The 25588-nt window shown below is 33.8% G+C and overlaps 1 protein-coding gene across 8 annotated transcripts in view; it reads right to left on the reverse strand.

Moving 5' to 3' along the window:
* BLTP1 (bridge-like lipid transfer protein family member 1) overlaps positions 1–25588 on the reverse strand; it is a 216795-nt gene that overhangs the window by 13606 nt on the left and 177601 nt on the right. For 4 of the 8 annotated variants that reach the window (XM_055274662.1, XM_055274665.1, XM_055274663.1 and 1 more), the window contains 15 exons: positions 24193–24302; positions 23032–23122; positions 22438–22500; positions 20042–20295; positions 16867–17082; positions 15534–15714; positions 14802–15003; positions 13065–13226; positions 12402–12541; positions 9872–10073; positions 5700–5900; positions 4754–4933; positions 2271–2408; positions 1250–1507; positions 309–459 (listed from right to left, as the gene is read on the reverse strand). In XM_055274662.1, the coding sequence (XP_055130637.1) occupies positions 309–459; positions 1250–1507; positions 2271–2408; positions 4754–4933; positions 5700–5900; positions 9872–10073; positions 12402–12541; positions 13065–13226; positions 14802–15003; positions 15534–15714; positions 16867–17082; positions 20042–20295; positions 22438–22500; positions 23032–23122; positions 24193–24302 (2549 nt within the window). The remainder of the gene's footprint in view (positions 1–308; positions 460–1249; positions 1508–2270; positions 2409–4753; positions 4934–5699; positions 5901–9871; positions 10074–12401; positions 12542–13064; positions 13227–14801; positions 15004–15533; positions 15715–16866; positions 17083–20041; positions 20296–22437; positions 22501–23031; positions 23123–24192; positions 24303–25588) is intronic. The other 4 variants (XM_063637920.1, XM_063637919.1, XM_055274667.1 and 1 more) reach the window with 3 other exon arrangements.

The following is a 25588-nucleotide window of genomic DNA, read 5'->3' on the forward strand; positions in this document are numbered from 1 at the left end:
ACATACTTTATATAAAAACTGGTAAATATTTGAATATTAACATTGATAATGAAGCTTTACTCCTAGCTAGGAAATTACTCTGTTCTCCTTATAATTGATTCCCTTTTTATAGAACATATATTTCATGATGTTTTATATTGCAGTATCCTTAGAATTAAGCCATTTTCAGGATAAAACATTTTATATTGTTCATCTACTATCTTTTTCAAATATTTAGCATCCAAAAAAGGTTCTGATATCTTTACTACAATAGAAAAAAAAATTACAAAAATGATTAAATACATTTCCTTTGTATCTGAATAGCTTACGTTGTATTTCCCATTACATTACTCATATTCATTTGAACGTTTAATTGCTTCAAGTTGATAGCAAACACGACAAGTGTTTCCCATGGGGTCCCTTGTTGGCTTGCTGCTTTGTTTGATTTGTTAAAAGGAGTTGATGTTTTTGAAAGTGAATCTAAAAATAGAAGAATCAAATACATGTTCATTCACATAAATGCCAAGCTAGTTACAAAGCAAAAACTATTTTTATTGCTATAATCCAAAAAGTAAAAATATAATATTCTTGTATTAGAATCTAATGTTTAATAGTTATCCTATTGCCTCTAAAATAATAGTTACCATTTACTAAATGTTTATAAGTGCTGGCAGCTTTACCTCTCGAAAGCTCATAAAATTATGTATGGCCCCCATTTTATAAGAGGAAATTCTGGTGTGCATGGGATATAGCAGCACAGATCCTGCATCACCCTACGATTTTGTTTAACAAAGAAGAAAATCATAAGGTGCTATTGCCAAATACAGGACTCAAAGGCAGAAACCACTCTGAAATGCAGATGCCGGTTGGGGTGCCTGTCTTTTGTGTCCTTATGGACTTAGTACATATCTTGAATCCTGCATTTGCTCATTATGTTTTAATCTTTTGACGAGAACCACATCATTCATTTTTATACAATCAGGTACAAGTACAAGGCCAAGCCCATATGGAGCACACAAACAATATGCTAATTCCTCTCCCCTTATCCATTTGTAAAGCTACTGGCCATCTAGCTGTCTTGATGGCAATACTTTGAGATGTTTGTTTTGTTGTTTTTTCTGTGTTTGGGGATTTTTTTTTTTTTTTTTTTTATGTGTCATAAAAACCTCAAGAATAGATTTTCCTATAGTTAGGGCTGAAATCTGAGAGTAACTAAGATTGTATCCTGAGAACACTGTAGGGCTACTGATAACAAAAACAGCAGTGTTACCTCTTCGAGGAACTGAAGAATCAGATACACTCCTTGATCTTAGGGAAGCTGGGGATTTTAGGCTCTGTCCTACTGTCCCTGGTGACATGGTGCTGTTTGTCATATGCTCATTGAACACACTAGGTGACTGAGGCATGTGGGTGAAGGAGGCTGACTGACTTGGCTGCTCCCAGGTCTTGCAGTAAGCTTTTCTTGATGATTCAGGGGAAAGGTGTTGGCTTACCCCTTCAATGGAATCAGGTGTCCCTGGGCCAGATGCTAGTAGAAAACAAACAAAAGAAACAAAAAATCCAAAGTAACAGGGTAAAATCCCTATGTTATAAAATAATTTCACCCATCCATCATTTCTAATCACATTACATATTCCTTCTAGTTCTCTATTTAGCAGCTGTACAGCAATTTACAGTTTGCAAAGAACATGCCAGTGTTTTGTTTAAACTCCATGAAAAGAGCAAAACAGGACCTCTGGTCCCAGTTTACAGGTGAGGGAATACACTCAGACTTAGGGTTTCTCATATTTACCTCTGTATGTAACTGACTCTACTTTTCATTTCCAAAAATCTCTTGATTTCATTACCTACAGCAATATCTAAATCCAGCAGACAAATGCAGGTAAGATAGTAACATGTCCCCAGCATCTTCTGTTTCCCATGCTTCACTAACCATGATTAACTTGGATATTTAAAAGGATTACAGAGTAATCATTATAGAATAAATGTACTAACAAATTTACTAATTTACAAATTTACTAATTTGTTAGGATAGTTATAGAATAAACTGTATTTATTCAGCTAGAATGTAATCTCAAAGAAGACAAGACTTTTTGTCTGTTTGGTTCTCTAATATATCCTCAGTGCTAATATATCCCTTGTGGTTGGCATTTTAGAGGGGCCCAATGGACATTTCTTGAATGACTGAACACGTCACATGGTACACCCGGCCAAGTAAGATCACGTTTGTGTTATCAATTGTAGGTCTTGCTGCTACTGTAACCAGAATTAAAATTACATAACAAGCTTACTTGGCAAATTTATAGTTTGGTCTCCAAGGAATAGACGTCTTGCAATACTTCTTCTGTACCATGCTCTTGGAAATGCCAGAATTTCACTGAGTCGGCGCATATCATATTTAAAGGAGGCAGACCCTATATCACAAACAGCTGATACATAAATAACATTTGTTAGTACAGATTTCTAAAACCTTTAATGTTTTCACATGGTAGGTATAAGACAATGTTATTACACAGCTGAATTATACTTAAGTTACATATTATGATTAGTAAGTGATACATTCTTCCACAAATTACAAAAACAGCACATTCTAACACTGTTAGTACCATTTGCCTTTTTTGAGGTGATGGCAAGTTGGAATTCTATTATCACTTTATCATGAAATCCTCAGAGAAGTTCTAAAGATCAGTCTGATAGCCAGCTTTCAGTTTTAACACAACAGTCTTTTTCTATTATGGAAAATGAATCATCAGGATGAGCTGGTATACAAATTTTCTCAAACGGAATTGTAAACCAAATAGCTGTGTGGCAGGGACTACTATTTTCCTATCAGACTAATAGCAGTAACTTTAGACAAAAAACATTTTGATGGCCTTCTTCCAGAGTTCTGCTCTGGAGCATTCTTCAACTCCTGTTGTATGTGCTCTTCTATTCTTCTACCATAGTTTCTATAGGGTTTACATGCCAATGACTCCCACAACTAAAATTTCTGTTTTTGTCTGAGCCCATAACTACATAGCGATACCCCCTAAGTCAGTTGTCTACCAGAACCTTCCACCTAAATGTCCCATAGATATTTCCTTCTTTATTTTCTAAGTTAATGACTTCACTCCTCCTTCAGTCATCTAAGCTAAAAGTCTGAGGCATTCTTGTGTCCTCTGTTGCCCTTAATACAACTTGTACTTAAGTTTATGGATTCTCTTCTATCGCTCTTGAACCCACTCCTCATTCCCTTTTCTCCTTTTTTTACTGCCACAGTTCATGCTCTCATCTACTATTGCATGGTCTACTTCAGCAGGCTCCTCAAGCATCTTTTCTTTCCTATCTTTCAGGCTACCATCAAGTCACTTTCTAAAACACCATTCTGAAGCATCACCCCATTTCTTAACTTCTAATGGCTTCTCACTGCCGAAATAATCAGAACCCAATTCTTTTTTTTTTTTTTTGAGACGGAGTCTTGCTCTGTGCCCCAGGCTGGAGTGCAGTGGCGCGATCTCGGCTCACTGCAAGCTCCGCCTCCCGGGTTCACGCCATTCTCCTGCCTCAGCCTCCCGAGTAGCTGGGACTACAGGTGCCCGCCAACACACCCGGCTAATTTTTTGTATTTTTAGTAGAGACGGGGTTTCACCGTGTTAGCCAGGATGGTCTCGATCTCCTGACCTCGTGATCCGTCCGCCTCGGCCTCCCAAAGTGCTGGGATTACAGGCTTGAGCCACCGCGCCCGGCCCAGAACCCAATTCTTTAGCATGGCATATGATATGAGTCCCTCCACAATCAGGTCCTATTTTATCAGCTTTACCTCTAGCCTCTCTATTTCTGGCTCCATCCACTTTGTACAACCAATTAAGTGTTCACTTATACCCGGTGCTTCAGCCACAGCAAATCAAAGTATGACCCAGAAGCATACATTTTGATGCTTCTGTGCCACTGAATACCATGTTGCTACCTCCAAGAATATTCCTACTCATTTTTCAAAATGTGGGCCAAATAACATTTCCTATGTGAAGCCTTTTCTGATTTCTCATACAAGACAGAATTTATTGTTTCCTTCTCTTTATGGAAAGCTCCATTACAGCATTTATTATCCTGGACTCATTTATTTGTCTACACATAAGACCTTGTCTTATTCATGCCTGCTCCCCTCAATCACCTAGCAATCTCAGGTAAAAGTTTACCCTAAAACACAGGCTTAATATATATTTTCAGAATATTGGGTTAAGTGAACATACCATATTTATTTGATTCATAATTGTGAAAGTTTTTACTCAGTATTCTGGATTCTTCAGAATGTCTATCTGCATCTAATTTTAAACACTCAAATCACAATGTAAAGGAAATGATTTGCCCATAGTTATATAGCTGTTTATAAAACCAGCAGTACACATGCACACAATTCAAGGTTTTCTGACATCAAGTAAACATTTTTAAACATCACTCATCCCGTTTTAGTGTTTTAAGCATTTACAATTAGAAGAACAAAAAGAAACTGTAACAATTCATGGTGGAGAAAAAGTGAAGAAAAGAAGCAACTTTTATTGACTTAATTAGGCATACTTGGCCCTTGGGTGATATGTCTGTTTATCCAGAAATTATATTCCTAACATTTATTACTTGGATTGAGACAGTACCATAGGCTGGGCATTCCTCTCCTTTATATCAACTTATCACTGAAAGCTTAACATTAAGTGACTTAATATTTAAACACTATTAAAACAGAGGCCATTATTTAATTTTGAAAACAATATTTTAATTTAAAAACTATAAAATTGAGTACCAGATATATTTATTAACGTAGTATCCATTTTGCTTGCAGACTTGCTTACAGACTGACTTTCAAAAAATGAGGCACCTCCTGAACGCCTGATCCGTGACAAACTCACTTTTACAAACTCAAGGTTTATACTGAGTGAATCTTTTCGACCAGTGACTGAAGTGGGCTCCTCATCCACATTCCCTTTAAAACAAACGAACAAACAACATAACCCCCATATCTACATATACATATATACACACAGCTGTCTAGTTAGGTGAAAATTATGTAATACATTGTAATATGCCATGAATTAAAATCACTTGAGGTAAAAATTTAAGCAGAGTGATCTAATGAGCATTAGCATTCCTAACAACAATTTAAGAGGTTCAAACCCATAAACATAATTGGTGATTTTTACAACCTTTTCCAACAATAGAAACTAGAATTGACATGGAATATATGTTTTCATCATTTATTTAAATACAAGAGTTAGTTACTAATAAGAAGCTTTTATGCATTTGCAGTGTTTTATCTGCACTTAAAAGTGACAATGAAATTTAATTTCACTAAATGGCTGACTTAAATTATAGTCTCTTTTTAAATTAACAATTGTGACCCATGCACTTTAAAATTTTACTTCTGTTCAATTTGTTATATAAATGGACAGTGATTTGCTAAGACATTTAAATATTTCAATAATGTAAGTAATCTCTGATATCCAGAGATTACTGTGCTGTGTATATCGCTTAGAAAATATTCTGAATTTTAAAAATTCTTGTAGAATTAATTCACCTGAATTACTTACTATATATGTCTACTTAGGTAAATATGAGATAGGTATTATCAAAGAGGAAAAATATAAAAAGCATCTGATCTTGGCTATGTCCCTTACGATTTATGAAAATAAAGCTTGAAAGCTTGAAAAGATGCTGTAAATCTGAAAAAGACATAAACATGCAAAGTATACCTAATCCTCCTGATCCAGGTGTAAGGCCAGAAACAGCAGTTTTTTGTTTCCCTGCTCCATATGGATGAAATACATAAAGGGAAAAGTCAGACATGCATGCAGTGAAGCTCAAGCCAGATGAACTACTGCTGGAACTGGTCAGGTCTGACTGACTACTACTATGTCGACTTCGGCCAAGAGGGCTGCCTAATCCCGATGAACCTACAGTGAGCACAGGAAATTGAAAATATAAGCTACAAGAAAAAAAGGCCAGTCAATAATATGTTTTTAAGAACCAAACATGACTTCAGAATAAAATGGAAACACTCAAACATCAGATCAATAGATTTAACAGATCAATAGATTTAAATCCTTAAAACTGAAATAAAGACTTAGATGTATTTTCCAATTAATTTACGCCAGGGTTGAATACTCTGTTCATCCTTAAAACAATTATGCCTACTGCATGGTTTCCTATTTCTTTTCTCCTTCACTACTAGAAGCAGGCAGTGGAAGAGGCCCAAAATAGCTGGGGCTTAAGCAAAGTGGGGGAGAACATACTGTAAAAAATCCATATCATATACTTGGAGTCCACATTTCAGTGGGTGCAGTGGAAACAGGGAAAGGTATGCAAAAGCAGAAAGTAAAAAAATCTCTTGTTAGAGAGCCAAGTGTCCTTGTTGGTAACATTTACTAGGGATGGACAGGTAAATTCCAAAAACAAAAAAATATGAGACCATTTGAATAGATTATTAAATGATTTTGCTGGTGATTCCAAAATGTATGTCCAGACCAGACCTCCTTTGGATTTATATATTACAACTTCCTACTTGATCTCCTATTAGAATGGGTCACAGGCATTTAAACTGAACTGCACTCTTGATCTTTTTCCTTGAATTTGCTTTTCTTCCAGTGGTCCCCATCTCCAGTAAATGAATACTCGCATGAAAATAGCTCAACCAGGCTGGGCTCAGTGGCTCATGCCTGTAATCCCAGCACTCTGGGAGGCTGAAGCAGGCAGATCACGAGGTCAGGAGTTTGAGACCAGCCTGACCAATATGGTGAAACCCCATCTCTACTAAAAATACAAAAACTAGCCGGGCGTGGTGGCATGCACCTGTAATCCCAGCTACTCAGGAGGCTGAGGCAGGAGAATTGCTTGAACCCGGGAGGCAGAGGCTGCAGTGAGCCGAGATGGCGCCACTACACTCCAGCCTGGACAACAGAGCGAGACTCAGTCTCAAAAAAAAATAAATAAATAAATAAAAAGAAAATAGCTCAACCAAAACCTGGGAGTTATCTGTCATCCTTCCTACTCCTGACTCTGTCATGCAATTTATCATTCATCATTTCTATATCTCAGGCATATAAAGTCGGTCCATTTCCTTCCATCTCACTGCTGCCATTCTAGCTTAAGCAATTATTAACTCTGCCTGGACTACAGCAACCGCTCTCCTTGCCTTGTCCTACTCCAATCAACTGCCACACTGCAGCTGGACTGGTATTCTAAAAGTATGTATGTGAATCATATCCACTCCCTTGCTTAACCTTTCAGTGGCTTTCCCATATGAGTTGGCTCTTTCTTATCTCTCTAAACCTTTCTTATGCCAGTCTCCACACTTAACAATGGCTTTTTTTTCTTTTTGTTATTCAGAGTTGCCAAATTGTTTCTTCTTCGTGGATTTTGTATTCTCTCCCAGGAGTGTCCGTTCCCCCAATTCTCTGCTTGGCTAACCCGCACTCACTTCACGTTTCCATTTAAAATAAGCTTGTTTGCTGGGCTATTACTTGTTTCTCCAAATTCAGTTTAGGTTCCACATTAGTAAGTATGGACCATATCTATTAGCTAAGTTCACTATTACTATGCCCTAGCACTGACCCAGACCACAAAGTAAAAATCCTTTGAAAGAATGGATACTGTTGCAGCCTATATATTCTCATCATCATTCCTTGAATATATAATGATAAAATGAGGGGTGCTATTCATTTCTGTTATTTTCTAAGGAATCATAAAATTTGGGCATAAAAAAGTTTCTAATTTCATATTCCTTTCACTACCTATTCCTAGCATGGTGCATATATGCTGCTATAATAATTTAAGTGCTAATAATTTATGACATTATGACAGTTTATCATTAAGAAAAAGATTAACATACCAAAAGAGAAATGGGCATGGGCATATATTTACCACTCCCAAGAAATAGCTAATACAGTAATAGAGTACAGATTAAAATAATAAAATCCAAATTTAATCCATCACATTGACAATTATTAAAATTAAATTTAAAGCAGTGTTGGGAAGAATACAATGAGCTGGTGTCCATACACACTGTGATGAGAGTGTAGAAATCTTACAGTCTTACCAGAAAGCAAATGTATCAAACACTTTCAAAATGTTCATACTTCCTAACCTAGAAATTCCACTTTTAAGAATTTCTCCTAAGAATATATCTTTGTTTAAAAATATTTACATACAAAGATGTTGATTTTAGTATTATTTTGAAAGCAAAATAACCCACAGAATCTCAAGTATATGATCAAAACGATGGAATATCTTACAGCCATTAATTTTAGAGATGAATAATAATTTAGGAAAATACCTATGATATCTTAAATTTTAAAAAGTTACATAGCAGAAGAGGCCATATTTCAATTTTTGCCTTGGAAAAATATGGTATCACTACAGAAATGTAGTGTTATCAGCGTTAACACTGGTTACCTAGGATAAAGGGATATTCTCATTTTCATTTCACCTTTAGTACTTTTCATTTTCTATAATGAACAGTGAGTGTAACTTTTATAATCAGAAAATGTTTTTCAAAAACCAACACTACCACTACAATATTTTGTTGACAACACAACTCCAACAGCAATATTTTGGAGCTAAGTACTAGATAATGGGTGACCACATTAGCAAAAGCTTTATTTCTAAGATATCAACCTTTTTGTTTTCCAATTTTGTTGTGAAAACTTTCAAAGATTCATACAGCAAAACAAATGATTTCCTATAACCATTTCCCCATTAATACATGTAAATACTGTGTTAAGAGATATAATTTCAATTTTTCAAAGATAACTTTTGGGATGCTTTCTCACAAGCCAGTTTGTAATAATTTTTCCAACTGATGCTTGATGAGATTATTAGAATAAAGATTTGAATCTAAGATGACTCTCAAAAAATAGGACGCAAAACCTAAGCTGTATTTCCTTACGAATCAGAAAGGTATTTCCCCCTCCAATGTCTTCATGCCTCTCTCAAAAATGGAATTTGGGATTTTATTTTTTTCACTCTTAATGCAAACCTTCTCAACCTTGCCATTATTGACATTTTCAACCAGATAATTCTTTGGGAGTGGAGGGGGTTGTCATATATACTATAGAATGTTTAGTAGCATCTCTGGCTTCCCTTCTAGCTGTCAGCTGTACACCCTCAGTTATGACTATCAAAATTGTCTCCTAATATTGCCAACAAGATAGGTCCTGGTTAAGAACCACTATTTTAACGATATTCCAGTCTTCTTAGCAGTTTTCATTCAGTCTAGTCTCTTTTTTTCAGAGGTATTCAATAAAATCTTTACCATTTGCATGTGTGATCTCTATTTCATTTTTAGGGCAGAAATGGCACCCAGCTTTAACATAGTGAGGAATGCCTATCATCTCAGGAAATCAATTATATTTTAAAAACAAAACCTTCATGAAACACATATTTGAGTTATATAACCAAATTTGCCATTTAAAAATACATATGCTACTGCTACTTGATACAGTTTTCACTCGGTGTGATAAGAAATGCCTGTAAGGTAACACTATGTTTCTTATTTTCCATTTATAATACTGATTACTCCTTAATATCAAATATAGCTTAAGATAAAAGATATTCAAAAGTACTTGAATGTGTGGATTATTATATAGTAGTTATGTCATAGCGCTTGTAGTATGTACATTCAAGCCAAATTCAAAATGCTGTCTAATTGCCATTCAGCTAAAAGTAGAAACCAAAGGATACTCAAGTTCAAGTAACACATGAAATATACTCAAAACATTGGTCTACTGTAGATTTCTTTCTATAAATAATCCTCAAATATTCCCCTTTTCCAAATATATTTTAAAATATGTATTAATTACTATTAAAATATTTATTTAAAAATAGTACTTGGCCTTATACTAGAGGAATAAAAGAACATTATCTGTACCTGGTATTCCAGTTTTACTAGCAGAAGTCTTTGTTCCACTCTGAGTAGCATTACCTCCAGGGGATAACGTCTCTGCAGGATATGTAGTCCCTAAAGTCTCCAGTTCTCCTCGGTTTGAAGAAAACACCAAATCCAGGGATGGCAGCTTTAACATGCATTCTACTCTTGATACTGGTAAACAGCTAAATTTGATCTGTGAGGGCTAAAAATAACAGAAAGCAAAAGGTTTCTAGGAACTGGATAAAAGAAAAGTTTTAAACGGAAATAATACTGAATGTTCAAATAGACTTAAGAAACATTTTTTTTAAACAGAAAGAAATGAAGTATATCACCTGAACTCATACATAAACCACGACATCTACAGGGAAGTTAAGAAATTTCACCTCGGATTTCAAAAGTTACATTTAATTTCCATTTCTGTCTACATATATTGATCATATTTACTCATTTGATACTTAAGATTTTGTGTTTGTTGTCCTAGCTTTTTTAAACAGAAGCATGATATAAAAATCAAAATGTGTAAACAAAATGCTATCATTTTTAAAAACCTAAATATTTGAGGAGACATCTCAGAACAATACGACAGCTGACCCTTGAACACCACAGGTTTGAACTGTGCCAGTCCAATTAACATATGGATTTTTTTGAGCCAAACATGGATTGAAAATACAGTATTTGGGATGAAAAACCTGCATATACAGAGGGGTGTCTCTTTTCTTTTTTAGTAATTCCTCAGGGCTGACTGCGGGACTTGAGTATGTGTGGATTTTGGTATACATGGTGGGGGGCAGGGGTAGTCCTAAAGCCAGTCTCCTGAGTACATGGAGGGACTGTATTTAGATATTCAGATAGTTCAGAACCTTAAAAATATTTATGCTCATATTAAACTTGTTCATAATAACAAAGGTTGGTTTTTGTTTTTTTAGAGACAGGGTCTCACTCTGTCGTCCAGGCTGGACTGCAGTGGTGCAATTATGGCTCACTGCAGCCTTTGAACGTACCAGTCTCAAGCCATCTTCCCATCTCAGCCTCCCAAGTTGCTAGGACCACAGATGCATACCATCACGCCTCGCTAATTTTTTTTTTTTTTTTTTGGTAGAGATGGGGTCTCCATATGTTGCCCAGGCTGGTCTCAAACTCCTGGGCTCAAGTGATCTACCCGCCTCAGGCTCCCAAAGTGCTGTGATTACAAGTGTGAGCCACTGCACCCAGCCCAAAGGTTTTATAACCCTCAAACCCTCATTCATTCTGTTTTCATCAGACCTTTAAAAAAGCTAGCTAAAAATTCTAGAATGTAAGACTGAAGCTCTTTTGGCCACATTACTGTTATAGAAGATAGTTGGAACAGATGACCATCATCTGTTAAGATTGATTATTAGACCTTTAAAAAAGATTGATTATTAGACCTTTAGAACAGATTGATTATTAGACCTTTAAAAAAGCTAGCTAAAAATTCTAAAATGTAAGACTGAAGCTCTTTTGGCCACATTACTGTTATAGAAGATAATTGGAACAGATGACCATCATCTCTTAAGATTGATTATTAGATTTTAATTGAGGATCAACTAAACCGTGAAATTTTGATACAAGTAGTTTTAAATCCTCCTTGATAAACATTTAATTAAATATGTACTATATTTGGTATAGTATATATGCTAATATATATTTTATTATATGTAATATATACTAATACTATATATTTGGTATAGTATATATGCTAATATATACTCCCAAAGGCCTATTGGTAGGACTGCATTTTAGAATAAAATATTAAATAAAAACTAGGTAACACTTAGCAAAAATTTTAACAAAGGTACTATTGTGACTTTATATCTCAATTACACTTTATATCTGCCCAGAAAGAACTATAATGGCAAGAAATTAAACTGCCAAAATAAAGGCATAATATGCTTAAAAAAGGGTTTTAACTTAAATATTTTTATTTTTGCCACAGAAGTATGAGCTTTAATTTTTGAAAACCCAAAGATCTATGAAACTTCTTAGTAGAAAAGTGAATACAGATGATCTCCAATTTCGGATGGGCGAAAGTGATACACATTCAGTAGAAACTGTACTTTGAGGACCCATACAACCATTCTGCATTTCACTTTCAGTACAACATTCAATAAATTACATGAGATATTCAAGATTTTATTATAAAAAAGGCTTTGTGTTAGATTATTTTACCCAACTGAAGAGTAATATGTTCTGAGCACATTTAAGGTAAGCTAGTTTAAGCTACGATGTTCAGTAAGTTAAGTGTATTAAATGCATTACTGACTTATACTATTCAGTTTGTGATGGGTTAATCAGAACTTAACAGCATCATAACTTGAGCATCTGTATATACATAAAATTTTACACATACTTCACAGATATTCAGGCAACCTCTAAGCCATCATAAACATACTAAAGGTTCATGAACCTGAGGTTAAGAAAACTTTTAAACAGTAATAATGTTGAAATGTTCAAATAAACTTAAGAAAAACATTTCTCTTTAAAACAAACAGAAAGAAATGAAGTATGTCACCTGAACTCGTACATAAACCACGACATCTACAGGGAAGGAAGAGTAAGCAGATGTTGAAGATGACACTAGTGATGTTGTTGATTCTTCCATAGGATCTGGTATTTCAAAATGTCCCATATCTTCATCTTGTGAGCTGACAGCTGTTTAAAATATTTGGTTAAGTTTTATTATTAGATCAAAGGCAAACTATTTATTAAAAGATCCTTATTGTTTATACTAGTGAGATGGGAGGTATGAACACCTGGAAACATTTGCTTCTGTAGCCCTTCATTCTACATGTTTTTCCCTGTTCACACCTCTTGCTCATTCCCCCAAACTCAAATTTTCCTGCTGCTATACCACTGTACAAAGAAACTAGTGATTATATCCTTGCCCTCAAAGAGATTCCAGTCCAAGGGACACACTAAGGATGTAGAACCTAAATGTTAATTTTGTCATTAACTAGCTGGAGCCATGGGAAAGTTATGTAACCTCACCAAGACTTAGTTTCTTCATTTGTAAATGACAGTTAGATGATCTCTCAAGTTCTTTTACAGTTTATAATTCTTTAATATTTATAATTGCATATATTATGTAATAATGTAAAATCGCATTAAGAAAACCTTCTATATAATAAGATCCCAAAATATATGTGATGGGGAGGTATATAAGAAGGATGCTTACCTGTATAATTCCTTTCAATTGGTGTAATTGGGATAGTTTCCAGAGCTTTTTCCAGGAAGTCTAATAGGCAGGGACTGATAACCATTTCTTCTGGCAATGACTGAAGTGCTACCCAGGCATATAACTTGGCTGTTTTTACTCCTCCACTTCCTTTTCCTTTGGCTAGAACATTTATAAATTCCATTTAATGGATTTTATAAAAAGTTCCAATTAAACAGAAATTTGAATTAAATTAAAGTTTAATCAAGCAAAGTACCTCACATTTAAGGCCTTACAAGAAAATAATAAAAGTAGCAGGTTGATAGGAATGATATGTTAATGTTAGAATACAGAGACGATTAATGACATATAATAAGTTGGTTATTCCTACTTGCTCTATGTCACAAGTTTTGGTCCAGTTTTTCAGCTTTATATTTTGCTTAGTCTCTCATTAGCATTAGTCCTTTTGTCCATTTAAGAAGATATAGAGAACTTCAACAATATTTAGTGGCAAGTGAAGAAAAATGTCACTGTTTTCAGGCTTTCCTATGCTTAGCTTGTACATACTTATAATGCTTCCCTGCTTCAGGAGAATGAGTAAAAACATCTAAGACTTAGCTAGCTTTGGCTAAGGTTTCCAACTTTTAACATTTATTAGTTGTTCAAATCTAGGAAAGACATCCAACTTCTATGAGCCTTAACTTTCCTCATTTATAAAAGGGGTTAATATCTGCCATGCACTTAATGGACACAGACATGCCTTGTTAACTGAAAAGTGATATTAGGCATTCTCAGCATGATTACTATTTTAAAAGGTTTATATATCAAGTTTTGTCTGCCAAATGAAACTTTCTCAAGTAATTCTTGTCTAGTCTGATATTCCTTTTCTCGGAAATCCTGCCATATATGTACAGTATCATTCATGTGCTATGGTAGCCAGATTCCAAGATGACGTTCAATGATCCGTGCCTCCTGGTATTCATGCCCTTGTGTAGTTTACTTCCGTACTGACGTGTGTGATGAGTAAAACCTTATGGTAGTGATGGTGTGTGACTTCTAAGGCTAAGCCATAAGAGATAATGCAGCTTCAGCCATGGTAGTTGAGGGAAGTCAACTGCCATATCATGAGAACATTGAAGAAGCCCAGTAGAGAAGCCCACATGAGAGGAACTGAAGTACCAATTAGCCAGTCACATGACTGAGACATGATGGAGGCAGATTTTTCAGCCCCAGTCAAGTATTCAGATGATTCTAGCCCTAGCCAATGTCATGACTGCAATCTTGTAAAAGACCATGAGTTAAATCCGCTGAGCCAAACTGTGCCTACATTTCTATCAACAGAACCTGTGGTTGAGGTTATAAGCCACTAAATTCTGCGTAATGTGTTATACAACAGAGAAGTAATAAATGTGGTTAAACCCAATGTACTTTCAAGTTTGATATTTCCATCTGCTCATAAGCTCCCAAATTTGAGCTACATAAAACTACTCTTTTTATATATACAGACCTAAAAATTTAAGTAAGTAAACTATTTGGTATATTGTTATTTTATAACAGATATTCTAAAGTAATGTCAATTTCAAAAACAGGTGAAAATGGTTGGCCCACACTTCCATATATGAAGTCTGTATAGTCATTATTGACAAGTGTATGTCCTTTTTTCTTAAACATGTGCATTGGAAAGTCTCAAAAGAGCAAGTAGGTAAAAACTAAAAATTTTTAAAATGACAAAAAATAAAGTATATACTCCTTAAATACCTGCAGGAATAGGTGGGGGCTGGGGAGGAAGTAAGGTGTTAGTCTTGCTCTGGACAGTGCAAGGTAAAGGAGGAGAAGGAGGAGATGTTGCACTATCTTTCATACCATACAGCTTGGACTCTTTGGAGAGTGTTCTTGGCAAGGAAGATCCCCTGGAGGCATTAGGTGATTCAGTCTTTAGCGTCTTGGAATTGTAATGCAACTGTATTGAAATAAATAAACTTTTAAAATTAAAATTATGATGATAAGGAAAATAAGAAATATAGAAAAATGTGGTAGAAAGAACATTGGAAGTCAGAAGACTGTTTTAACTTTTAAAAGTTAGCTTTGTGATCCTGGCAAGTTTCTTTGCTTTTTTCATTTTTTAAAATAAAAAGGTCATTTCAGATAATCTTTAATGTCCTTTCGAATTGAATAGTCTATGATTCTATAATTCTAGAATCTAAAAAACTGTTGTTTAATGAAGTTGCACTAGGCAAGGTTTAGCAAGTTTGTTATGAATATCCATTTATTAAAAAACCAAACTTCTTGCCATCAAACTTTCATGGAAAATGCTATATAAATGAAGTGGGAACCTGCAGTTTTGATGTTCTTCTGTCCAGAATATGGCTATATTAGACAAAGAAGTCACTAAGTCTCATTTTAATGTAATGAGAAAAAGATGAACATATATGATAGAAAATAAACATTGCTACCAATATAATCCCTCACCCTAGGAAATTAGGTTTTTACCTTTACATCAACTCCAGGAATGTAAAATACTGTTGTTTCTAAGTCACTAGGCTTTGTCTGTAGAGATGATGGCACTTTCTTGCCGGTCATTAAATGGGTGGTAGAAGCATAATTAGTTTGAAACTTCTTCTTTTTTGAAGGTGAATCTTGATCTAAGCTCCTGGAACTTCGATCATAACTCCTGTGAACAGAAAAATGTTCTTATCTTTTTAAAAAATGACACATTTATCTCTTTTTTTGTTTAAAAGCAAACTTTTATTTTTACAGTAAATGGAATATAATCCTTCATTTAAGAAGTTGAAAAAAGTAAAGTTCATCAGTATCTCTAGCGAGACTGGTTAATGCCTTGCATGAGTGATGTAAATGTTGTATGTTCCCTAACTATAAAGGGCAGTTACCTTTATTCTTTCCTAAGGTTGTGACTTTCATTTGAACATATTAGGTTGAACCAAATGAAACTGCCCTTTATATAGGTAAAAATACAGCTAAATATTAGCAATTTATTATGGGTTATGGTTCAATCAAAAATGAACTAATAGTCATCCTTTTTATCATCACTACTACATTTGTAAGACATTTTAACTGTTTATAGTACCTTTTTAAATTTCTCTTATTTTATAAAAGCCTCAAATATTTTATTATGGAAATTTTTGAACATATAAAAAAGTAATCAGAATAGTATCATTAATGATCCTCCATGTTCCCACTACCCAGTTTCAATAATTGTCAGCATTCTTTTTATCTACATCTCCACCCATCCACTCAATTATAACTATTTTTTTTACAGTTCATTTTTAGGTTAGAAAAGAAAAAAAAAATTTAAAGAAAAAAATATGTTAATCCTGTTTATATCATCATTTAGTTAGTGATATAAACAAATAGTAAAGCTGCAGTTATATCCTGAACACAATTTCAGTCTACTGAGGTCTGTGTAACTGTCGCCCAGTCTTTATTTCTTTATGAACTCATCAAAACTCTCAATAACCAAGATACTTCTGAGCACTGTGTTGTTCTTTAAAACTGAAGTACGTATAGTACAGGGACAGACACTGAGAAATTCATGTGTGTTAAAAGAATTCCAAAGATATAACTATTTTAATTAAAAAAATTGCGAGACTCTAACTCAGACATCCATTTCTAGTTGCCAGAAAATATTATGCACTTGTTTATAAGAAATTGTATAAGAAATATACACTTGACCATTATAACTATAATTACATTTACACTTCAAATCTGCATTTTAGGATGGAGAAGTTTGTTATAATTCAGTGATATATGAATAGTATTTCTAATAGATAAAGTTTCATGTATCCTTTTTCAATCAATTTCTTACCTTCTCAAACTTATATCATCATGTTCTTGTAGAAGGGTGGTTGGGTGGAGTACACATTTTCCACTATCAATTTCAACCCGTATATCAAGTTCAAAGTCAATATTTCTCTCTGTAGCCGTGCCACTAAGACTTCTGTTGACTGGTGTTGTTGGCCAGCGTTCTGTAAATAGCTGATGAACAGCAGCAAAGCCTGTTGCTTTTTTACGAGATGTATGTCTACAGAAAGAACAACTGATCATTACATTGTAGTAAAATGAGAGTTCTTTTTAACAAACTATTTTCCAACATGTTATGTGAGCAATAGTCTGTAAATAAATTTTACTATTTCATAAATTCACATGAGTGAGTTTAATGGAGCCACATTTTATTCAGCTACTATGTACTGAATAACTATTATATGCCAGGCTATGTGCTAGGTGATGAGGACACAGACATAATCACCACTTTTAAGGAGTCTGAATATCAGTATATAAACTATACTGTGTATGTTGGAAAATATTTCATTTTCTCAAATTATAACATTTAAATGTTACTTTCCAGATTTTATTAAAGACAGAACAACAAGGAAAGAAAAATAATGCTATGTGCTCTTTAACAAATGGTGCTGGAAAAACTGGATATGCACATCAAAAAAATGAAATTGAGCCCTTATGTTATACTATACAAAAAAATCAACTCAAAATGGATTAAAGACTTAACACCTGAAACTGTTAAACTCTTAGAAGAAAACATAGGGAAAAGGCTTCATAACACTGGTCTTGGCAATGATTTCCTGACACCAAAAGCACAGACAACAAAAGTAAAAATAGACAAGTGGGACAACATCAAACTAAAAAAGCTTCTGCAAAGCAATGGAAACAACAGCATGAAAAGGCAACCCATGGAATGGGAGAAAATATTTGTAACCATATATCTGACAAGGGAGTAATTCCCAAAGTATGTAACAAAATCCTAGCATTCAGAAAGCAAAAAAATCCGATTTTAATAATTGGCTAAGAACTTAAGTAGACATTTCTCCAAAGAATCAGCCAACAAGTATATGAAAAGGTGTTCAATATTACTAGTCATCAAGGAAATGCAAATCAAAACCACAATGAGATATGACTTCATACCTGGTAAGATGACTATTATTTAAATAAAAAGCAAAAACAAGTGTGTAGGCAAGGACATGGAGAAAACAGAATCCTTGCATCTTCTGGTAGGAATGCAAAACAGAGCAGCTGCTAGGGAAAATAGTATGGAGATTCCTCAAGAGATTACAGTAGAACTACAACATGATCCAGAGATCCCACTTCTGGGTATTTATCCAAAAGAATTGAAATTGGGATCTCAAAGAGATATTTGCACTCCCATGTTCACTGTAGCATTTTTCACAATAGCCAAGATGTAGAAACAACCTAAAATGTCCATTGACAGACAAATGAATTAAAAAATGTGGTGCATACATACAATGGAATTTTATTAGCCTTAGAAAAAAGATGGAAATGCTGCACTATGTGACAACATGTATGAACTTGAGGACATTATGCTACATGAAATAAGCCAGATACAGAAGGACAAATACTGCATGATTCCACTTATATGAGGTATCTAAAATTGCCCAACTCATAGAAGTAGAGAATAGAATGGTGGTTGTCAGGGATTGGGGGTCGAGGGGAGGTTGGCAGTTGCTCATCAATCATGTATAAAGTTTGCAAGATTAATAAGTTCTAGAGATTGTGCCTATAGATAACACTATTGTATTGCACACTTAAAAAGGTGTTAAGAGGGTAGATCTCATGCTAAGTGATCTTACCAAAATAAAATATTCAAAGAACTTATCAAATTGTGTATCTGGAAAATATGGTTACACTAATGTAAATTATATCTCAATAAAACTGACAAAATATTTTTTAAGACGGCAACGTAAAACATAAAAAGTAAAGAGATATAGATCATCTGTCCAGGAAGGCAAATGTCCGATTACTGTTAAGACAAAACAAAAAAAAAAGGGGAAGAATTTATCCACACAACTATAAAGTAATATTTCCTATAACCAAATTTATATTATGTTTTAAGAGATACCAAAATATCTAGAAAAATTGTTAGAAAAGACGCAAACCTGGACCACCATGAAATTAAATATAATGACAAGATTCTAAAAATGTCCAGGAAGAAAACAGACATAAAATATCAAAAAAATCTTAAGTCACATTGACAGAATTGAAAAAGATAACCAGCATATGCCGAATATGGATGCTGGAAGATAACGGAGCAGTTTTTCTTACTTAGGAGAAGAAATAAATATTAGACTAGAATTCTGTTCCCAACCCAATAGTAAACACAAAAACAGTAAAGCTACTTTAGACATGAAGAAAATGAAGTAGATCTGCAATAATAACTTTTCATAGAAAGTTATTTGAGAATGTACTCCAGAAAAATGAAGGAATAAAACCAAATATGCTGATGTATGGGATTCAGGAGTCAGTGGCTTCAGTCTAGGAAGGGGAGAAAAGAATCCCTAAAGCTCAAAATGCAGATTGAAGATAGAGAGTTTCTTACAGATCAACTTTCGGTTATACTCTTGTGCTAAGCCAATTTCTCATTATTTATTACCATTATTAGAAACTCTTACTATTATTGTCACAACCTCACTTGAGGGTGGTTTAAACACACCAGTTCCAAAGATCCTTGCAGCTCCTCTTGAGGGTATATTCAGAGCAAAGTTTCACATATGTCATTTATTTCATTAACACCACTTCATGTTATTTCTTTCTTCTAAGAATTTGCTTAAATCTTTCATCCATTGCTAACCACTTCCCTTTACTACTTTTCTTAACTAGCCTTCACTATTACATATCTCCTTGCTGCAATCTGTTACTTTAATGCCACAGGAATACAGCCCTCTCCTTTAATTTACTCATAACCACATCTTTATTTCCATTTTATTTTAGATAATTAAACTTAGGTCACTTGAAAAAAAAATTTAAATTTAAAAAATAATGCTATATGGAGCTACATCACAATAAACCATGTGATAAATTTTGTTAAAATTTTATTTTAATGAGTCTCTTAGTCTCACTCAAGCGAGGCACATTAAAAATGTTTTTTGTAAAAGTTGAGTTATATATAACATTTTGTGCTCATTTCTAGATTCTGAAATACTACATTAGGATTTTAAAATGAGGTTACTCACGAGGGTTTCCTGTAAATATAAAACCTTTCCCTCTCATGGTCTTCATCTTTTTCATCCTTCTCGGAATCTTCACTGGTAGAAGACAAACTGTCATCCCGTCGGCCCTCTTCAGTTTGGAAAGGAATGCCTGGTGAAAAGCCTCCTGGAGTTTTGGGAGAACTGAACACGGAACATGATCCTTCACTATTTGATGAATAATGGGATGGACCTTCAATGGTTACTGACAAAAGGTCCAGTTCTGTCTCCTCTGGAAACTGATTGTAAAAAGAAAAAACATGAATCAGATTCATATTTCAATTAAAAAAGAAAAAAACATTATAATTTTAAACATTTAAAAATAATCTCAGAGTTGAATTTCTTCACTCTGAACTGAAAGAAAGGTCAGATTCATGAACATATGAAATAGTACACCAAGGAAGGAAGCAAAAGGGCCAACCACAGAAAGTTATACTACTGACATACTAAAAATCAGAATGAAATTTTACTTAATATAAACATATATTACTGTATCAATAAGTAAACACTAATTCTTTAAAGCAGAAGTTAAACATGTGGAAGCAAAAGAAACATGATTAACTGTAAATCAGAATGGCAAGAGCAATTAGTGATGGAAGAGCATGCAGTGTCAGTACAAAGTTTGTTTTCTCATCATGCTAGTAGATGCTTTTTGTGGACACATCTTTTAAAAATGAGCCCCACATGAGTTAAAGAAAAACGTGCAAATAGCTGAGTAATAAAACATGTATCAATCAAACTGAAGAATGCTGTATTTTAAGGTAAATACACTTGGCTCTCTGTAAACACCTACAGATTCCAAGTGCAGATGGAAAATACTGGGGGAAAAATAAAAATAATAGTACAATAAAAAATAATACACATAAAAGATTTAACAACTGTTTACAATAGCATTTAAAGTGTACTACTACGCATTATAAGTAATCTAGAGATGATTTAATGTATATGGGAGGATGTACGTAGGTTATGTGCAAATACTGCACCATTTTATAAAAGGGACTCGAGTATTTGTGGATATTGGTATGCATGGGGGTCCTACAACCAATCCCCTACAGATATTGAGAGAAGACTATAGTTTGTATAAACACCATGTCACTAACTCAGGATTTCACCAGGAGGCCACTGCATTTAAATAGGTAAAACAAAACAAAACAAAAACAAAACACCCCCCATGACATAATTTTGATGCCCAGCTTCACAGAGTCACAGAGTTACTTGAGCAGTAATAAGCCTTTATAAACTTTAATGTGCAAGGTAATTTATGTGCAATTTATTATTAAAACTACTGGATGCTGCTATTCCACACACAGTTAAGTCCTACATTGAAAATTTCAAATCCAGGTGTTCTTCATTTTATATAGTATACATGTTATTGAGTTAACAAGTAAATCAGATTGTTAGAACAGCCAATTTTCAAAACTTTGGTAAGAGACAGTAAATAAATATTTGTTTGTTTCATATTTATTTTATATTTAACCATGCTTTAATTATCTATTTTCTAATTTATGATTAGAAAAATCTAATATTTAATCTCATAGCTATTATATAATTTATGATTTTTTATATACCATTTTTTTACAAGCAGTACATGGCTAATTAAAAATGGGACTTGAATTGAATCACTTCAAATATTAATCCCTTTAAGAATCACCTAGTTAGCAGAATCCATTCCATTTGTGTAAATTATTTCTTTCCACGTTTTCTTCATAAAAAAAGAACAAGCTCACTATATTACAATTAAATAGTTCTTAAAAAAAATCCAGTTTGACTAAATTCAGTATGAGATACATGTTGAGACTCAAGCTTGAAGAGAGTGACAAAAGGGAAACAAAATATATTTGGATAAGTGCTAATTTTTAAATGTACCTTGCCAAAAAGATCTAGGTATTCATTCTTCCACATTGTTTTGAACAAGAGAATAATTTAAAAAATGGATAGTTTCATAAATGTTCTTTTACACCAGTGACTCAAAAGAATGTTCAGTTATCAATGTTTGTTCTGAATTAAATTTAATTCTAGTTTGAACTAATTAACTGATCTTCGTTTATGAAAAAATTCATTTTTTAGTTGAATATAAGGAAAAACTGCTTCACTTAGGGATTAGGAAATAAAAAAATTGTAGTTTTTTATTTATGATTTGGTTGAATTGATTTGATTAGCTGATTTAGTCTTTTAGTTTTTAATAGTATTAAACTACACAGAAGTAAAAACTAAGATAAATGCATGCAAGAGGTTATGAGATCCAAACAGTCTTAAACCATTATGTAAAATATTTCTGAGGTCTAAGTTTAGTTTGAAATGAGAGGAAGATATTTTGAAAGTAGATTTTCAGTGTGGTTGATTAGTTTTAAAGCAAAATTTATATTGTTCTTAGTAAGTACCTGAAAATACCCTTCCCCAGGACAGCTGGATTGTGGTGTACTTCCCCATACTGTATTTTTCAACTTAATTAAAATAATGAGAAAAGTAAAAAAAAAAAACTCATGAAAAATAACAATGACTTAAAAGTAAATATACAAAAAACAAAATAAACATTTTAATATAATGTTTAATATGCTATGAAATTAGAATACAACTTTGAAGCTGATCTTCCTTCTAATTTCTGCTATCTATAAATAAAATACATAAATGAGTATCAATATTCCACATTTACATTTGTGTAAGATGTAGTTTAATACGGATTCTCACTTGAAAGAAAAATTTTTCAACAGAAACCTTTCTACTTAAGAGAAAGCAGTTATGGAGCCTTTATTGTGCATGTAAAATGTAAAATACTAACACCGGCTTCATGGCTCGCAGACAATGTTATGCGGGCAGTGCCCACTACTTGGTAATATGCAGACAGTTCAATCATCATAATCCATACTTTGATTGTAGTCAGAAATCAGTATTTTGACATAGAATAATACCATAATTTTGTAATTTGTAAAAACTACTTAGCAATGTATATCTCTAACAAATTATATATCTCTTACTGTATCCTGGATATTAAAAGTTACTCTAGGTCCAGGAGATGCTGCATCCACACGGATTTCTGGGAGCTCTTCAGTTTCTCCTACTCGAGAACTGCAAGTAAATATAAAGTTATAAGACACTAATATTAAATAAAATTCCTGGACTTTATAAAAGTCTGATTAATGGCAATAACATTTTATTTGTAAGTATTTACCTAATCAAAGGATTGAACTTTCTCTTAACCTTTAGCATCCCACAAAAAAGAGTCAATGTTTTGGTTAACTCAAGATTTTTCTACACATATACACCATGGAATACTATGCAGCCATAAAAAATGATGAGTTCGTGTCCTTTGTAGGGACATGGATGAAACTGGAAACCATCATTCTCAGTAAACTATCGCAAGGACAAAAAACCAAACACCGCATGTTCTCACTCATAGGTGGGAATTGAACAATGATGAGAACTCATGGACACAGGAAGGGGAACATCACACTCCGGGGACTGTTGTGGGGTGGTGGGAGGGCGGAGGGACAGCATTAGGAGATATACCTAATGCTAAATGATGAGTTAATGGGTGCAGCAAACCAACAGGGCACATGGATACATATGTAACAAACCTGCACATTGTGCACATGTACCCTAAAACCTAAAGTATAATAATAATAAAAAAAAGATTTTTCTAAAACTAAATCATATAAAAAGAATTTATACTTCTTATGTTATAGTGCTGACTTACTATTAAAACTGTATTCACTTCAATAAAATGTAAAATTTCCATTTTTTCATATGCTAAATGTCTGTGTGACTATACCTTTTCTAAACTGACAAATTTAGAGCAGTAGCTACTAGTATGCATCTTTTAATTTCTTTAGATAATCTATAAGTTTATGCATAAAACTTGTTTATCCTTCTAAACCACAGTTTTATGTAAATAAAAAAGAAACGTCTAAATAGCAGCGTAATTCATTACTAAAAAGCACACAGTGCATTGTGGTTATAAATGTGATGAGAGATTCCTTAAACTTCTGAGTTTGATAGTATCCACTATTATTGCTATTTTACTAATAAAATTAATTTTTGTTATCTTAATTTTATAATTAGAACATAAAAAAGTAGTTGACCTTGGTAAAAGAGTCAACAGTTTTATTACTTGTTTCAATGGCTGAAATATATATTACCTTGCCCTTTCCATTCGCTTAAGAGGTGGTCTTCCAGAAGCAGAAATGCTTTTTGATCGGCTATAACTTGGTTTGTAACTCAAACCCCACTTATCCTTTAGGGAAGCAGCCTAACGAAATGGGAGAGAAAAAAGGTGACTATAGGTGATTATTTATTGTTGTAATATTTGACTTCAAATAAAAGAAAATATTCTACTATTAAATAAGTTGTTTTCCCCAGGGGACTTTAATGTTACTTAACAATATGAGTCAAAATAGAGTAGGAATCAGCTATTCTTTGGTTCTAACACCAATTAGGAGGCGCAATGGAAACATGAGCCACCAGCTGACCTGAGAGAAAAGAAGAAAAGAGAAAGTTTGGGGGCAGCGATGAGGGTACAGAAACATGGTGAGAAGAAACGAAATGATTTTAAAAGTAAGAATGGAGAAAGAAACTGAGAATTAAAGGTTTTGGGAGAAAGCTAGGTTCGGGGCAGTGGGGACAAAAGATCACTTTTCTCCAAGGGCATCCCTTTTGTAGGACTCTTCATTACAACAAAGGAAAGTAACAGTGTTAATGACTTAACACTCTCCCTGTCTCTAAGTCTCTCTTCTAGAAACTTGTGATGGTGCTAGATAGTTAAAAGATTCTAATACAGTGGAGGTTTGGATGGAATCTAAGATGGATAATGGGAATTGAGGGGAATATGTGGAATGAGATGTGTTAAGAATGCAGATGTTTTAACAACTTCCCTAATTCTCTCTATCTAGTTTTATTTTTAATAGTCAATTACCAGATATGACTTGTAACAGGACACAAGCAATATTTTAATTATCTTGTATGACTGTTGTGTAGACAGCAAAAATTTAAAATATAAAATTATATGTTACAGATCTCACTTTCCATTATTACTATCAGAGACTAGTGACAAATAAATTGGAGAGCAGTATTCAAACTATATTCTCTGGGAGTTTAGAAGTGATCAAGGAAGGGCAGGTCAAGCCAATAGCTCCTGGAACCCTGCAACAAACTTTCCCCTTTCCTTTGATACCTGCAGCTCTGATTTAATATGTTTTTCATGTGTTGGGGTACCACCTAAAAATCTCATCCTGGTTAAAAAAAAAAAAAAGAGGGTTCTCTGTTGGTTTAAAAAATTTTAAAACCAATTAATTTTTTTTTTCTTTTTAAGTGGTTTTTAGACTTTGTTTTCAGTTTCACATGTAAGGAGTCTGGAAGTCACCATTCCATCCTAACAAGAAGTAAAAAGCTGAACAAACTTAAGAATCAACAGCTGTTCTTGGAGCTGTAAGAAAGGCGAGGCGACGAGGAAGGACAACTTCTGCCCCTCACATTGGAGAAAGAGACCAGTAAATACAGTGAGTTACAGCTTACCAGTACAGAGATGCACAAGTAAAA

This window comes from Symphalangus syndactylus, chromosome 4 (genome assembly GCF_028878055.3).
Source record: "Symphalangus syndactylus isolate Jambi chromosome 4, NHGRI_mSymSyn1-v2.1_pri, whole genome shotgun sequence".
NCBI lineage: Eukaryota > Metazoa > Chordata > Mammalia > Primates > Hylobatidae > Symphalangus > Symphalangus syndactylus.